Raw genomic sequence first — 17,382 nt, forward strand, 5'->3', positions numbered from 1 at the left:
TGCTGAGCTTATTGCTACCAAAGGCTAAAATGGCAGTGGGACAAAACATACACATTTTGAATGTGCTGTTACCTCAGGATGTGCTCTTAATTTAGGTCTAATTGATGTACAGCACTCATTGTTTTGGGGTTGCAATAAACTATTAGTCACACTCGTTATCTGGTTCTCACAGTATCACCCTTATTTTAAACAATGGAACCAATCTACAGTTTTGGTGCAGGGATTCCCGGGCTTGGTTGGCTCTGTCTGACAGGGAGAAGACTGTGAATCTTACACTTTTAAAACATCTAGGGATAGATTTATATTTTTTTTTAAAGGTCCCACCCACCACAGTTCTTCAGACTCCTCCTGACCCTTCTGGTGCTTTGTCCTCTGCCTCACCATGTTGAACAACTGAGACTCAGCTCTCTCTTCTTGCTAATTTGATGTGAACTCAGATGTCATCTTCTAATGAGAAGGACCAAAAGGCAATGCCCAGGCTTCTGTTTTTGCTGGGCAGACTTGTAATCTCAGGCCAGTAGCCTTCAGGAGGGCTGAGACTCAGCCACAGCTCCCTGTGCCCAAAATCTCATTTGGAGTTTTTGCCTTTGGTTTGAGCTGCTGAAAATGGTTAAAGAGAGTAAGGCTAAAAACCAAACCCTGAGGATTGTTTTACAGTTTTTGTCAGGTATTTACTCCTCAGCTTCCCTTAAACACCTCCTGCAGCAATGAGAAGGCCCAGCTTGCCAAGAGAGTTTCCCCATGAGGGACCATTTCCCTGTCTGGTTTGTTCTGTGCTGATTGTGTTGAAAGCACTTAAGTGACTGACCTTCCAGCATTGGATGACCAGCTTCCTTCCTCTGTCCTGCAATAATTTTAGCTATGATGACAAGAGCATGACAAGGTAAAGACCGGTGTTAAGATCAAACTGAGTTAATGAGAGGCAGACACATGTGCATCCTTTGTAATTAACACTCTTATTGCACAGTATGTGGGGGTCTGCCTGGGAGGCCTCTTGCTATTGATTTCATATTTGTCTAATGGGCAACAATACTTCAGCCTCTTCTTGGACTCAGGTTAATTAGAGAACTGTAATTAAACTTATTCCTCTTGTTAGTTCATGTCAAGTCTTGACTTTAGCTCAGGCTTTGGTCTCAGAGTATTGGAACTTTCAGGAAATTTCCATTTATGTTTCTCAGATGATGTTTTTTTCACATTCTGCCTACTGTATAACTGAAGAATTAGCTGCTTGAGAATTAATTTGAATCTCAGTATTCTCAGTCTTTATTTTGTGTAGATGGGGTACTGGTGTTAGACTTTGTACTGTTACTGTCAAGTTTTAATTTCTGGTGGTACAATTTTCTGAGATCACAATTCTTTGTGCTGCAGTTAAGGCCCAGGAAGGATGGTAGCTGCAAGTGGATGTGACAGCTGTGTGCTCAGCCTCAGGTTGCAGGCAGGTACAGCCAGCTGGCAGGAACTGCTGATGAGGTGGCCTGCCTTGTGGTGTTACTTGCAATGCAGATGTAAATATTCCTTTAGACATCTTGTAGATACAGATTTTTAACTTACTTTAGAAGAAAGATGAACCTTAACATCCAAAAATGCATGTGCACTTTTTGTGAGTTCAGAAGAAAGTTTAGAGAGTTTTAAATCACTCAACCTGTTGTGAGTCCTGCTGATCTAATTCTGAAATAAACACTGTGAAGATGTTGTGTGCCTTCTAATTTAAAAGAAATGGGGGGGAGGGGGGGGGAAGTGATGCCAGGTTTCTTCCTCTAAAAAGAAATTGGTAAAAACCAAGGTGCAAGACTGAGGGTAACTTATTTCCTAAATGTCCTACACAGGACAGTGCCATGATGAAGCACTTGTCATTCTTTAAAAAATGTAATGACCAAACACTTGATCACTGAAAGGCATGATTGTAAAAATACTATTGCAGTCTGTACCTTTGGCATTTCCATGGATGTCTCTAACTAAGAAAGTTTAGCTGCAGTCACAGAAGGTACATGGATTTTAATTTAGAATACAACTTTTAATAGCATTTAAGGCAATGAAATGGCAAATGTGGGAATATGCCAGTGGGAAAACAGCTTTATCTGTAGGTGTGTGCATGGTTTTCAGTTAGTACCTCTTTGGCTTTGTAAAAACCTGCTTCAGCACTTTGTGTGAGAGCCTCAACCAGAAAGCATGCAGGAATGTTGGACTAGTATTCTTACTTTAGCCTTATGTAGTAACATTTCACTCCCTTCAGCTCTGCAGAAACATGACATTTTGAGAGAGAAATAAGGGAAAAAACCCAAACAAACTAAAAACTCTTAATGCTAGTGAAGAAGCGAGTATTGATTGGAGTGCAAATATAACCTTTCTTTCCTTCTCCACAGAGTTGAAAGATCTACTGACCAAGTAATCAAGCCAGTCAATGTAGAAGCATTGTCAAAGTGGGTTGGGAAGATACCTGCTGATGTCCTGCAAGATATGCCAGTGATTGCACCCATGCTGGCTAAACTGGGCTATGATCCCTATGCCAACCCACCAAACTATGGGAAGCCAGATCAAAAAGTTGTGGAAAACACAAGGAGGGTAAGGGATTTTTGTATGTTTAACTACTAACTGAATAGATGTGAATTATAGAGTGCAAGAGTTCTGTTGTTTTTTGTTTTTACCCCAGGCTTGGGCTGTGTTCTTTGATGTATGCAGCTGAACCTCTTAAGAATGGCACAGATAGTTGGGGAACTAGTTAGTAGTAGAAACAAAAGCCAGCTTTCTTGCCTGGGCATCAAAACTTGATTGATGAGCTCAGCTTTGTATACATGAGGGTTGGCAGAAACTCTGTCACAGAATTATACTCAAAATACTTGGTAGAATTTGAAAAGTGACCCATGGAAAATGGCCCAAGCTGATCACAATGCCAGATTTTCCAATTCTTGCTGTCCTTTGTGGAACAAACAAAAAATGGGGGAAGGTCTGGTGCTGATTAACCTAGACTTAAGGATTTTAGTCTGAAGTTAATGTTGCTGGAATTTCAGTAATTAGGCTATACAGCTGTTTATCCCTGGAGGTATCCATTGAAAAGCTCATTGTTTGAAATAAGAATAATTAACTCTTTACTTCTGTTCTTTTGACAATGTATACTTTATTAAAAGAAGGTGACTTTTGCTGCCACAGCAACCATTGGAAAAAACAGAGTTAAACAATTGGAAAGGACTGTGTTTCACGAGGCTTCCAATGCTGAACAAACTGGTCAGTCTGCTGATGGGCTAAGTACTAAAAAAAATAGCTTTGTGTGAAGTCTCTAAACATTTATTGCATTATTTCTTTTTAGAAGCCCTCCCTGGGAAACAGTTCATCAAACAGTTGATCAGTGTGTTGGAGGATGGCAGGGTGACTGTGTTAATAGTTGTCACCTCAGCAGGGAAAGGCAGCCCACCTTTTCTGGCAGGGGTAGGGTTTGGCATTGTATAGGTTCCTGCTACTTACTGTTTTAAAAGCCTCACAGACTTCAGTTCAAACCCTTTAAAAAAAAAAAAAGCTTGATACTTGATGGAGCCTTGAGAACAAAATCCTCCTGCACATGTACCAGCAAACACTGACTCAGATCCACATTTGTATCATAGTGCAGTAATAGAAGGTTGGTCATCTCTTACTGATACAATCTAAGTAATTTTTTTACAGTGTGGTGACTTCTCTGAGGCCTCTGCCTGGGCATGGCAAGCTCAGAGTTGTAAAAACTGGATGGATTTCAGTTGCTTGGGTGGCTTCTTGAAATTTCGGTTCAAAATGCAAGAGAGAAATTTTGGTTATAAAGCCCCAAGCATCCCTTTACAAATAATTAAAGCCTAATTTAAAAGGCTAAAGTGCATTGAGGCTTTTTCACAAGTTTGCTTTGAAGCATAACTGGTTTGTTTGCTAAGGTTAAAAATGGTTGTGAAAAACTGGAGGTGACTGTTATAAGAGCTGATCCAAATACTGCAAGTATATGGAATATTGTTAATATTTTGACTGCTGTTTTAATGTAATAGTTTTACTTACAGCCCAAACTAGTATTTTAATTATTTATTGTACTACCCAGTATATATTGCCCTAGTCACTTTTTAAACTAAATTACTTTTGCATTTATGTTTTTTATAGATAAAATGAGGGAGCTGTCCTGAGTTAGGCTCACAACCCAAAAAACCAAAAAGCACAAGGAATAAAGGTGGCTGCTCTTCAAAACTTATAATATTCCTTTCGAAAATGGAGAAACATGAGGCTTTCAAAATGCCTTGTACCCCAGGGAGCTGTTGAAAGGAGGGCTCAAATCAGTGTTGGAGTTTGCATTTCAGAGCTTGAATTCCTCCCCAGTGACTTTGCTTTGTTTCCTCCCAGCTGGTTCCCAGCAAATCCCTGCACAGACCATTGGTCCTCTGTCCTTCTCTGTGACTATGGAAGCATTGACGTCCTGACTTCCTAGGGTTTCAAGACTGAAGGTTTCCCAGCTCTCAGCCCAGTTTGCAGCCTAGATTGCCTAATTCTTGAGGCTCATCACCCCCTCTGCCTGTGACAGAAGTGGCTTCCAGGCCATCCAGTGTCCAGATGTTGGCCCCTCGACTTGGCCTGAGGCCAAGGAAGTTCTGAAATAAATAATACTGTGGTGATGGGTGGGAGCTGGCTGACTTCTGAAAAATACTTTGGTTTGTTTTCCCCACAGCTTTTTAATTTTTTTATATATATATATATTTATTATTTGGGGCTGGAGAACAGGTATTTCAAAACAATTCAAGCTATTTGGAGAAAGTTTGGGTGGGAGGAGAGGGAGGTGTGGGCAGCTTTGCCCACCAGGGACAGTGTGTGCTGCCCTCTCTTCCCCCTTCTACCAACATATGCTGCTTTATTTCTTGCTACTGCAGCTTGAAGAAGAGAACATTTATTAAAAAAAATATAATAATCTTGATCCAGATTTTTCCAGCCCTGAGGAACTGGCACTTGACAAGCTTAGTGTGTTACTGCACACTCAGCTATCCAACTCATTCCAGAGTTACTCCTCGGGACAGAGTAAGAATACATCTAAATCTTGCATGTGATTGTTTATTGCTTCACTTTGTGCTTGGGAGCTGTTCTACTATATTTATATTTGTGGTCTCTTTAAACTGAGCAGAGAACTTGAATTTATTCATTGAAAACAGACCAAGTTCAGACTTCTGAAGCTGAGCTGTGTTATGTTTAGCACAGTGACCCCTTAGATTGACTGCGCTGAAATAATGTTGAATTATCTGCCACTTGCTGCTCAGATACTGGTGTCGTTTATTGGGCTGTGTAAGGTGGTGGGAGCCAGCATTCCAGATGGAGGAAATTGCCCCTGTCTGGCAAACAGAAAGCAGTAGTAAGGGGGAAAGACTGATTTATTTAATTTTTTTTTTAAATCTCCTTTTTGGTGTGGGTTTGAGGGGGGCAGTTTTCCAGTTTTGTGGAGGTTGTGTAATGCTGGCTTGAATTTATTGTGGAAGTTGCAAGCAGAGGGGGGAAGCCGGACAGTGTTGAAATGACTGGCAGGGAGGAGTCTGGCTCCACCTAAAGATGGAACAAGACTTTGTCATCTAGTGCATTGCTATCAGATAGCTGAAAAACAAACCAAATCAGTTCTTGTTACAGGGAGTTCTTGTTTTGTATCATTAAAAGCATTTTTATACTGCACATACAAAATCAAAGATAAGGTGAATGAAAAGATAAACATTGGTGCAAATCACAATCATAGCCAGAAAGCCTCTCTTGAATGCAGGCAGGTCAGTACGTCATGAAGTCTGTGTGTTGCCCAGTTGTAAAAGATGGTTTTAAGATTCTGAAAATCAAATATGTCTTTGTTCTAAAATGTGCTTAAATGCTGCTTGTAGGACTGTGTTTATACTGCACTGAGCAAAACTTGTCATTTCTTGGAAAAGACTAGAAATCAGACTGTTAATCTCTTTTATGATACTTTATCTTGTCTGGGTTAAGGAACACAGAGCAGAGAGAACAGGGTCTGGGCAGTGTTGCACTGCTGATGTCTGTGTGTGACCTCGAGAGGCAGCCTGTAGTTACCCAGTGACTGCAGAACTGTGCTGCCTTGTGGTTTTTGCAAGTGTTGCTGGTCTCTTCATTGTATGGTAATGGTTGCAGGGGTCCCTTCCTTATCAATAAATAAGACCTTTTTTTTTTTTTTTTTTTTTCTAGAGTTTTAACAAATATTAAATCCTGAATGTAAAGGAAAATAACATCCTTTGACTAAAAGGAGTTTTCATCTGAGGTGATGCAGAAAATGGAAATAATTAAGCTCTCTGAGCTGGTAGCCCAGTTACTATATGATGAATTGCAAAAGTGGAATCATATATATTTATTATTTGGGGCTGGAGAACAGGTATTTCAAAACAATTCAAGCTATTTGGAGAAAGTTTGGGTGGGAGGAGAGGGAGGTGTGGGCAGCTTTGCCCACCAGGGACAGTGTGTGCTGCCCTCTCTTCCCCCTTCTACCAACATATGCTGCTTTATTTCTTGCTACTGCAGCTTGAAGAAGAGAACATTTATTAAAAAAAATATAATAATCTTGATCCAGATTTTTCCAGCCCTGAGGAACTGGCACTTGACAAGCTTAGTGTGTTACTGCACACTCAGCTATCCAACTCATTCCAGAGTTACTCCTCGGGACAGAGTAAGAATACATCTAAATCTTGCATGTGATTGTTTATTGCTTCACTTTGTGCTTGGGAGCTGTTCTACTATATTTATATTTGTGGTCTCTTTAAACTGAGCAGAGAACTTGAATTTATTCATTGAAAACAGACCAAGTTCAGACTTCTGAAGCTGAGCTGTGTTATGTTTAGCACAGTGACCCCTTAGATTGACTGCGCTGAAATAATGTTGAATTATCTGCCACTTGCTGCTCAGATACTGGTGTCGTTTATTGGGCTGTGTAAGGTGGTGGGAGCCAGCATTCCAGATGGAGGAAATTGCCCCTGTCTGGCAAACAGAAAGCAGTAGTAAGGGGGAAAGACTGATTTATTTAATTTTTTTTTAAATCTCCTTTTTGGTGTGGGTTTGAGGGGGGCAGTTTTCCAGTTTTGTGGAGGTTGTGTAATGCTGGCTTGAATTTATTGTGGAAGTTGCAAGCAGAGGGTGGAAGCCTGACAGTGTTGAAATGACTGGCAGGGAGGAGTCTGGCTCCACCTAAAGATGGAACAAGACTTTGTCATCTAGTGCATTGCTATCAGATAGCTGAAAAACAAACCAAATCAGTTCTTGTTACAGGGAGTTCTTGTTTTGTATCATTAAAAGCATTTTTATACTGCACATACAAAATCAAAGATAAGGTGAATGAAAAGATAAACATTGGTGCAAATCACAATCATAGCCAGAAAGCCTCTCTTGAATGCAGGCAGGTCAGTACGTCATGAAGTCTGTGTGTTGCCCAGTTGTAAAAGATGGTTTTAAGATTCTGAAAATCAAATATGTCTTTGTTCTAAAATGTGCTTAAATGCTGCTTGTAGGACTGTGTTTATACTGCACTGAGCAAAACTTGTCATTTCTTGGAAAAGACTAGAAATCAGACTGTTAATCTCTTTTATGATACTTTATCTTGTCTGGGTTAAGGAACACAGAGCAGAGAGAACAGGGTCTGGGCAGTGTTGCACTGCTGATGTCTGTGTGTGACCTCGAGAGGCAGCCTGTAGTTACCCAGTGACTGCAGAACTGTGCTGCCTTGTGGTTTTTGCAAGTGTTGCTGGTCTCTTCATTGTATGGTAATGGTTGCAGGGGTCCCTTCCTTATCAATAAATAAGACCTTTTTTTTTTTTTTTTTTTTTTCCTAGAGTTTTAACAAATATTAAATCCTGAATGTAAAGGAAAATAACATCCTTTGACTAAAAGGAGTTTTCATCTGAGGTGATGCAGAAAATGGAAATAATTAAGCTCTCTGAGCTGGTAGCCCAGTTACTATATGATGAATTGCAAAAGTGGAATCACTCCACATTAGAAGGATGTCTGATATGTCCTTATCAATATTGTGGGTTTGTGTCAGTGTATGTCAGTTTAACAGGGTACACTGAGAGTGGAGAACAGCTCAGAGCTGCAGGGCTCTGACTTATGCCCAGTAGAAACTGGCTCATTGTTGTGTTATGATTGGCCAAGTGGCTTCCTTTCACATCTGCAACACATTACATCAGATTTTGTTTGGCACGTACTTCCCTCTAAATGAATTTGTATGCTTGGAATACCTATTCCAGTCATTTCTTTTAACTTCTTCATGAATTTTTTTTCTGTGCCCTGGAGAGATTTAGACAGAAGTGTACAGAGCTCTATGTAACCAAGCTGTGGTTTCCATCATGCCTGTTTAAAGATGTGTGGCTTCTTCTAATCACATCCAAAAGCTGTTTTCTATCTGTTTTATGTTCTGTTGATGGGATTTTCTGCCCCAACATCTAGAGGAAAACTGTTTTGTGCCTCTGTAAGCTGTGAGGAGACGTCCCCTGCTGTTAGGATTTGAGATGTCTGTGACAATTGTGATTCCAAGCATTGTGAGCTACCTTCAAGGTTAAGGGAAGTCTGAAAGAGCAGGTTGAAGGTACCTCTATGTACTGTGCAATGAAGGATTATTCACAGAAAGGGGCTCTGGGCTGGTTTTGCTGCCTCCCCCCAACCCACTTTATAATTAAACATCAATAGCTTTGTACTTAGCAGCTCTGGTGTTCTGAAAAATCTACCAAGCCCAAGTACACCCAGTTGCAGGGTAACATTTTAGACAAAAAGACCTGTTATCCCTGTGTACTGGGACTGACCAGATACAACGTGACTCTTTCTAAACCAGGCTTGAAAGTGGGTGAAAAGGAATGCTTTAATCTTCTCTAAAGATAAATTATAGGTTACATTTCTGAGTTACAGTTCTGTTCTTAAGTGTTCCCTGTGTGTTTGTAAGGGTTTTCTCAGACAACTAGATGTGAAACTTGTTTTCTGATCTCTTTTTGGGATTAATAGGCATTTAGTTTGGCTATAAGAATGTGTTTTGTCTTTTTAAATAGAATAGCTTGAATACTGCCAACACTGAACAACAAACCAATTCAGATTCCCACCCCCCACTGTTGGAAATCCATTTGGACTTGCAAAATAATTCCCTTAGAAATGTTAAACACCAATTCTGCTCAATTTTACTGAATTCTTGCTTAAACTGGAAATTATTCCAGTGTCCTGCTTATGCCTCTCTGCTGCCACTCTCTGAGTGTTTTAGACTTAGAGGTTGGTCAGAAAATCATTCTGAATCTTTTAATTTCTTTCTGAAGCTTTTAATGTCTTTGGCTGCAGATGGAGTATTGTTTTAGATGTTCTGGATTGCAGTCGATCCCTGGGTTTTTATTCAAAAAGGACCAGTTACTGGTTTTGGAACTACTTTAAACCAGTTTCTGTGCAGTCTCAAACTTGACAAAACCAGCATTCTAGATAAAGTCAGTTCTGAACCAAAATAAGGCACACTTGTGTGTTAAAGCTCATTTCCTTGGGCCATCTCCATTGACTAGGGTTGCCTTTGTAAATTGTGGTTGTAAGTCATGATATTTAATGTGAATATCAAATGCCCCTGAAATATTTTCTTATCTTTCCAGGCAATGACATTAGTTTAGCTGTTTTTCTTGATGTTGCTGATGGATGAATCCCCTTGGCCATCCACTTGGTATGGGGTCAGTGCTGCTCCCACAGAGGGTGTTGCAATGGTAATGTTTTTAAAGCAGACATTTATTTATATATATACACCATATAAAAATGGCACCAAGTCAAAATTGCAGAAGGAAAGAAGGAGGCTTCAGAGACACAGATCCTTTTCATGCACAAAAAGTCAGTGTTGACCACAGAGCACGACTAGGATGGGGCATAAACCTGAGAACTGCCTCAAATTTTTACAAAGAGGTTGTTCTCAGTTTGGGTAGATCTGATTTGGCATTGCTGGATTCTAATAACCCAGAAGAATATATTTTCCCACCTTAACAAGCTCTTCAGCATTCTGAATACCAGTGGATTCTAACTTTGAGTAATATCCTGCTCTTTTGTTTGTTTTTTTCAGGTCTATAAAGGTGAATTTCAGCTTCCTGACTTTCTTAAAGAAGTGCCACAGGTACAGTATTGGATTAGTTTTATTTTTACAGGTGTAGCAGCAAGTTAGCATGTGGCCAGTCTTTATATGATTGTAAGAGAATAAATGACTAGAGATGATAAGAGAAGAGCTTGTCTGTGAGATGGACTCTCCAGTGCTCCTGCACTCAGCAGTCCCAGGCCTCTTCTGAGTGCACATGTAACTCTGGTGTTAATAGTATGATGTCTGCAAACCTGAGCTGGCTGAATAGTCCTGTGAAACTTAAGGGCAATTTAACTCTCTTGTGTAAACCGAACTGCAAAGTTTGTGATTTGTAGAGAGAGACTTTGTTCTCTGCTGCCTGCATGGAATGGTTAAAAGCAAGAGATAAGTAATGAGAGATTTTTAAAAACACACTACTGTATCAGGCAAAACAAAACCAGTTTAGCCATGGATAGTCATAGTGTCTCAATCTAATAATAACGTGAGTGTTTGAATCAGAATTCCTAGTCTGGTACCCTTCACATGCCATTGTCATCTGTTGCCCAAGGGATTGAACCTTTGCAATGGAGTGGAAAAAGCATCTTCCTCCTCCTCACAGAGCCCCCTCAGGCTGCAGGCTCTTGGGAAGCCTTCCCCCCTGCTGTGTGGGAGGCCTGGTGCCCATCTCCTGCCCTTTCCTCATGTAGGCATGATGGGAAGGGCTTGGGTTGTAACCTCTGGCCTGTGTGTGGACAAAGGAATTCAGTCTGGAAGATGCATTCCCTGCAGAGAGGATAGACTTGTTCCATGGAGCTCTCTGTTGACATGCTCCATTGCAGAGCTTGAAGGGCTTCTCTGTGTGGACTTTTTTTTCTTTTTCCTCTCCAGTGTGTAGTGAAATTAAATCTCCCTCCCACAGCCTTGCAGATTTAAGCTCTGCTAATGTAGCCATGGAAAGTCAGAGCTGATGAGTTAGACAAGGAACAAATACTTTAACCTTTATCAGAAAAATAACAAAATATTTTTATTTTATTGTTCAACTGAAATATTTTATATGAAAAAGCAGAACATGTAGCAACAGGTATTGTGTTCTTGGATAAGAGCTGCTCAATTAGGCTCATAGAAATACCAGTTTCTGCAGGTTGGACAATTGCTGCTCAATGTCTGACTGCCATCTGGAGTGCACTGAACATTCTGCTTTGATAGAACAAACAGCTTCATCCCAGTTACTGTCTCAGGGTGTGTTCAAGTAAAGCTAAGTACAAAAAGAATTGTTTTTTTTCAGTTCCTTATGCATGTGGAGGAGTCTGGCATTGCAGGGGGAGAAGGCATTTTTAGGAGCACTTTGCCTCCAGAATTGTGTATCTTTGCTTCCATTAATTTATATTTCTACATGATTTCCCATCTATCTATAATGATACCTACAGTACAGAAGTTCATTTAGAATGTAAGTAGTCTATAAAAAATAAAATAATTTGCAATGTCTTTAGTTTTTAAAGAAAAAACACACTAATGGGCACAAGTTTTCCTGACTTTGGATCCCCAGTGTTAGTGGACTTTTGTTAGACACAGAGGTTGAAGAAGACACAGCAGGCTCTACCAGACACAGCATTTTGACTTAACTCCATTCATGGCAATGAAAATTAGTTGATTAAAAAGGAAAATTGATTTCTTTTGTTCCAGCCAAAGAAGACAGTAGAAAGGAGGTCCCGTGGCAAGATAAAATGAACACGGATCAGTAAAGTCGAATTAGCTGCAGTGTCTGTTTTGTGTTTTCAGAATATAACTTTTTGCTGTGGACACCACATCTTTCTGGCCAGTCTGTGTGACCTCTGCCGTGGGCTTTGCTGTCACTGCTGCCTGTGCTCCCCTCCCAGCACCCGTGCTCGTGCTTGGCAGGCTGTGCTCAGCTCCCAGGACACCCCGGCAGCTCCTGCTGCTGCTCACACCATCCCTCCCTGCCCACAGCCTCCCTGCAGCTTCCTGGCAAGGCAGCTGTTTGGAATGTCTGCTGCTTAAAAGTCACTGTCAGCAAACTGTGTTGAGAAAGTGTGCTGTGGTTCTTTCTGATGCTTCCAAAGGCAATTGCTATGGTTATCTCAAGATTATCTACACCCTTATAGATAAAGTGGCAGCATAAATGGCTGCAGCCGTGGGGTGTGTCGGCACAGAGGGAGATGAAACACTGCTGAGGATTCCTGGAAGAGGCAGAGAGATGAGCTGCCTTTAACATTTAGCAGACTGTGTATTAGCAAAATAAGTAATCCTTGGTCTGCCCACAGTATCCATTAGTTAAATGGTGCTGGTTGTTTTTTCCAATTATCTTGTGACACATCAAAAGAACTCAGTCCACTGTTTCCAGCAAACGTCCCTGTGATAGGGAGCTTCCAAAATGGGACTCTGCTGAGTTTCAGGAGGTGGATTTATACATTTACCTTGGTATGATTGCAGTATTTACCCAACTTGGAGAAGGTTTATCCAAAGTAAAGAAAGAACATCTAAAAACCAAAAATAAGCTTTGTGAAATAGAGACTATTGCTTAAACCACAAACACTGACGTTGGAGTTGAAATTTATTCTGATAGTGTCCTGCTTTACTACTATACTAAAGTTAAAATTAATATCATGTAACCAAACAACTAGGTGGCTTTGAGAGCAAACATTGGTGCTGATAATATTTTTTCCTCTCTTGCAAAATACCTAATTTCATTTTAATTATTTATTTGACAGACTGAACCTATGGAATAGAAGATAAAATGGATATGTCTTGCACAGAAGGTAATAAAAGAGTGTGCAGTCCTGCTCACTTGCTCCTTATTTAGCTAAGGGGATTATTTTATTTAAATGTACTGTAATTCCATGTAAGATTTTGGGTAAGAATAGTATGAAGATGTGGATCTTGCTTCAGTCTGTAAAATCCCCTTGAGGTGTAAGTCCTGGTGGGGAGAGCTACAAAAAGTAGTTTGAATGTGAATGCAAATTCAGATTGATTTATTTTTTGCCCACATATGCTCCAAGAAGTAGCTCTAATGATAAGCAATGGGAAAGGCAGCCAGATTCCTTACAGGGGGGGGTTTAGTGGCTGTGGTTTGTCCTGCCAGTGTCTTCCCTCTGGGATGCCCATGGTTACACTGAATGATGCAATATTTACAGTTAGAAAATGCTGTCAGGGATGAAACCAGAATCTTACACTGAGAGCTCAAACATCACTTTATTTTTCTTTTTCTTAGGAAGAAGACTGCTGCCTTTTCAAAGGAGATGCTCTTACAAGGACAGTCCCACTGAGCTCAGTGAGGGGCACTGCTCCTGGCCTGCTTTTTTCAGAATTTTTTCTCCCATTTCCTTCATACTGTTTTTGTTCAAGATTTTGTTGTTGTGAGCATGTAAACATGTTAAAGAAAAACACCACAAAAAGAACTGATGTTCCTGTAGAACTGTATTACATTTGCACAACTACTTTTTTAAGGTTTAAAAAAAAAAAAAAGCAAAGTAATGCCTGTCTCTGTAATTGTTCTTCTGTCTTAATTCCAAAACTCCCATCTTCAAAGACCTTTTTTTTCCTGTAGCAGTTGGGTTTTAAATGTACGAAGCTTTCAAGAGTGGTCTGTGCTTGTCCTAAAAGACTTTGGTGGAGGAGTTTGTTTTATTCAACGTGGAAATTGTTAAATGTCTTTTATTTAAAAAAAAAAAAAAGCAGCACATGTACAATGACAATTCAATGATCTTTTGTATTTTATTTTTCAAAATAAATGCTTTAAATGTGATTTTTTTTTTTAATTGGTTGCCTCAGCATTAAGATTTAAATAATTCTAGATACTGATGTGTGACTGGGAAGATACGATCTAGTATCCTGGAGTTGGACCTCTGTGCAAGGTTTGTCATCGAGTGCAATTTGCTTTTAATAGCTGGGAGAGGAAGAAGTCACAGCATCCTCCTGAGAGCTGGAAGTACCAGGTTTGTTTATGCAGGAAGCTCGTGTTGAGCCTGTTGAATTTGTCCCTCAAGAGCAATTGTCTTCAGACAGGTGCTGCGGGCTGAGGCTGCTGCTGGGAACCCTGGGCTGACATTTGCATCCTGAAGCTCTGAGGAACGTTATTCCAGTAAGGGAGGATTTTTAGAACAGTTTGTGTGTTGTTTTCTGTCCCTTCAGTGGTTCCTGACACACTGAAGGGGCCTTGGCCCTTCCCATGGAGCCTTCTTTCCACAACAGTGGGTCCTGTTGTTGCTGCACCTCCAGCTTGAGAGCTTGGGGGTGTGTTTGCACACCCTGCAGCGCCGGGAGGACGTGCTGGGCCTTTCGGGACCCGAGTTAACGCTGCCGTTTGGTTCAGACGGACCCGCAGCTGCTCCCGGGACCCCCCGCGCCGCCAGCCCCAGGGCTCGCGTTCCCATGGCGGAGCGGCAGCAACATGGATGGGTCTCGGGGTGTTTCCCCTCACAGATCAGCAAAACGAGGTGAAAAACCCCTTAACCCAGGCCCTTCACACCGCACAGTGTCACCTCGTGCACCCGCAGGCACTGCCCGGGAGCTCCGGGCTGCTCGGGAGGGCCTGGCAAGGCGCTGAGCGATGGTTCGTGCTTGGCTGCCCAAGTCAGAGTTAATATTTCACTTCCTAATTAAGATATAATGCTTAGCTGTGTAATTAATACTTAATTTGTGTGACACCAGGCTTAGCCGTGAGTCCGGCTCAGTTCCTGGGCTCTCGTGCGGCTGTTGCCCTGTCTGCAGCTGCCGGTGGTGAAGCGGGGGAGCTGCTTCGGGCTGGGAAAAGCTTGTCTGTGCTGTGGGATTCGGTGTTAGCAGCAGCTGACAGAGCCTGGATAACCCTGGGCTTGTGGCAGCCTTCAGTGCAACCTCCCTGCTGCCCCTTCCTCTCCAGGAGGGTTCCTGTGCTGATGAGGTTTCCCATGGTAAAGTGTCTTTGCTTTCCAAGACAAAAGTTCCCTTCCTCGTACTCCGTGTTGTTCTTTGCTAATGACCAGACAAGCTGTGTGTGTCCAGAGTTCTACAGTCACGTGCACAGCACAGTTGGCTGCAGTTCAGATAATCTCTGCCCTTTCTCAGCGTGTTCCTTTGCTGTTCTGACGTGGATTCATTAGAATTAGTTGAGTGTCGTGGCTTTTCCTGCTTTGCTCACACAAGCCTTTGATCACCTGAGTCTCTTGAAGAATGTTATGGAGAGACTGCTCTGTTGCCCTGACAGGAACCCAGTTTCTGTTGAAAAAGAGAGCTTTCCTAACAATCTGAGTGGCATTTCCTAAAACAAACACTTTCTGCTCAGCTGGCTTTGAACAGAGTTTTGTGCAGGTCTCCTGTAATGAATGGGTTCATATATCACTACCTTGATGATAAAGATCTGGAGGATGGGATCATTATGTCCCTCTTTTATAGATATGTAACTTTACCAACACAAGTGTAACTTCAGAAGGTATTTAGGAAAACTTGGGCAACTTGATACAGAAAAGATGAGGCAACAGCAGAGCCTTGAGGAGCTTTTTTGAATCTCAGCATCAAGTAAAACTCGATGCAGCTCTTGGGTTGTTATCAGGCTTGTGGGAATGAAGCAAAACTTGCAGGTCCAGTTCATTTAGTACCTTTTCTGTGGGGTGTGGGGCAGGATCGGAGCTGTCAGGAAAGCTTGGAAGGTAATCCCTGCCATGGAAGTGACAGGTGCCTTGTAAACTGGAAGGAGGGATTTCTAGTAGAGTTGGTGGTGCTGATACATGGCTCAATTAAATACTTTATTTAGAAACAATTTTGCTTATCGGTGGTGTTTTGTCATTAATTATCAGTTTATCTGACCCTAGACATTTGAAAATAAAACAGATAAATTTCCTTAGTTTAAATAAACAAAACAATCCCTGTACCTTGAGAGATTCAACAAGTAAGTGTTGTTGTGCCTGGTTAACAATAGTTACTGTGCATGTTTTGAGTGGAAAGGAGATGTCGTGGCTTTTCCTGCTTTGCTCACACAAGCCTTTGATCACCTGAGTCTCTTGAAGAATGTTATGGAGAGACTGCTCTGTTGCCCTGACAGGAACCCAGTTTCTGTTGAAAAAGAGAGCTTTCCTAACAATCTGAGTGGCATTTCCTAAAACAAACACTTTCTGCTCAGCTGGCTTTGAACAGAGTTTTGTGCAGGTCTCCTGTAATGAATGGGTTCATATATCACTACCTTGATGATAAAGATCTGGAGGATGGGATCATTATGTCCCTCTTTTATAGATATGTAACTTTACCAACACAAGTGTAACTTCAGAAGGTATTTAGGAAAACTTGGGCAACTTGATACAGAAAAGATGAGGCAACAGCAGGAGCTTTTTTGAATCTCAGCATCAAGTAAAACTCGATGCAGCTCTTGGGTTGTTATCAGGCTTGTGGGAATGAAGCAAAACTTGCAGGTCCAGTTCATTTAGTACCTTTTCTGTGGGGTGTGGGGCAGGATCTGAGCTGTCAGGAAAGCTTGGAAGGTAATCCCTGCCATGGAAGTGACAGGTGCCTTGTAAACTGGAAGGTGGGATTTCTAGTAGAGTTGGTGGTGCTGATACATGGCTCAATTAAATACTTTATTTAGAAACAATTTTGCTTATCGGTGGTGTTTTGTCATTAATTATCAGTTTATCTGACCCTAGACATTTGAAAATAAAACAGATAAATTTCCTTAGTTTAAATAAACAAAACAATCCCTGTACCTTGAGAGATTCAACAAGTAAGTGTTGTTGTGCCTGGTTAACAATAGTTACTGTGCATGTTTTGAGTGGAAAGGAGAGGATATTTAGATGGATGCTTATTCCTCATGAAACGGGGAGAACCAGAACACAGAACGTCAGAGTGACTGGGCAGTGATCAGCTCATGTTGTTCCCTTAGGAAGACCCTGTGTTCCAGCCAGCATCCTGCAGTTCCACTGCTCCGTGCCGGGGATGAAGGGGAAGTGAAGCAAACCTGGAGAGGAGCTTCAGTTACCTTTTAATGAGCGCCAGAAACCAGGTTCAACTTGTTCATGACCTGTCTCCCCGTTTTGCTGCCAGTGATCTTACTCTTGAAAACCCCGGACTAACTGAGGGCTGAGATCTTACCTTCCTAACCTCACTATTTGGGCAGTAGCTTTGCGTGAACGTTCCGAGGGAAAAGAAGGTTAATCCTCACATCAATCACATCACATCACCAACCTGCGCTGCCTCAGTTTCCCCTCAGTGTCCCGCTGGAGGAGGACGAATCCTTCCTTTTCCTCAGCGCTGCGGTTCTGCTGCAGCCCCTTTTCGGCGCTGTGCCCCGGTCCCGCTGCCCCTCCGGGACCCCTCGCAGGGCGCGGCTGTCGCGGTGCCGCCCTATCGCGATAGTGAGCGCGCGGCCC

At 41.7% G+C, this 17,382-nt stretch overlaps 1 protein-coding gene across 2 annotated transcripts in view; it reads left to right on the forward strand.

Annotated features, from left to right (window-relative positions):
• The window catches only part of TPST1 (tyrosylprotein sulfotransferase 1), an 18,187-nt gene extending 5,413 nt beyond the window's left edge, over nt 1–12,774 (forward strand). The window contains exons 2-4 of one of the 2 annotated variants that reach the window (XM_009993284.1): nt 2,364–2,562; nt 10,037–10,087; nt 12,757–12,774. In XM_009993284.1, the coding sequence (XP_009991586.1) occupies nt 2,364–2,562; nt 10,037–10,087; nt 12,757–12,774 (268 nt within the window). Of the gene's footprint in view, nt 1–2,363; nt 2,563–10,036; nt 10,088–11,710; nt 11,756–12,756 lie in introns of those variants that run through there. The other variant, XM_009993283.1, reaches the window with a different exon arrangement.
• The last annotated feature ends 4,608 nt before the right edge of the window (nt 12,775–17,382 follow it).

The sequence above is a fragment of the Chaetura pelagica genome, unplaced genomic scaffold, assembly GCF_000747805.2.
Source record: "Chaetura pelagica isolate M959 unplaced genomic scaffold, ChaPel_1.0 scaffold193, whole genome shotgun sequence".
Lineage (NCBI taxonomy): Eukaryota > Metazoa > Chordata > Aves > Apodiformes > Apodidae > Chaetura > Chaetura pelagica.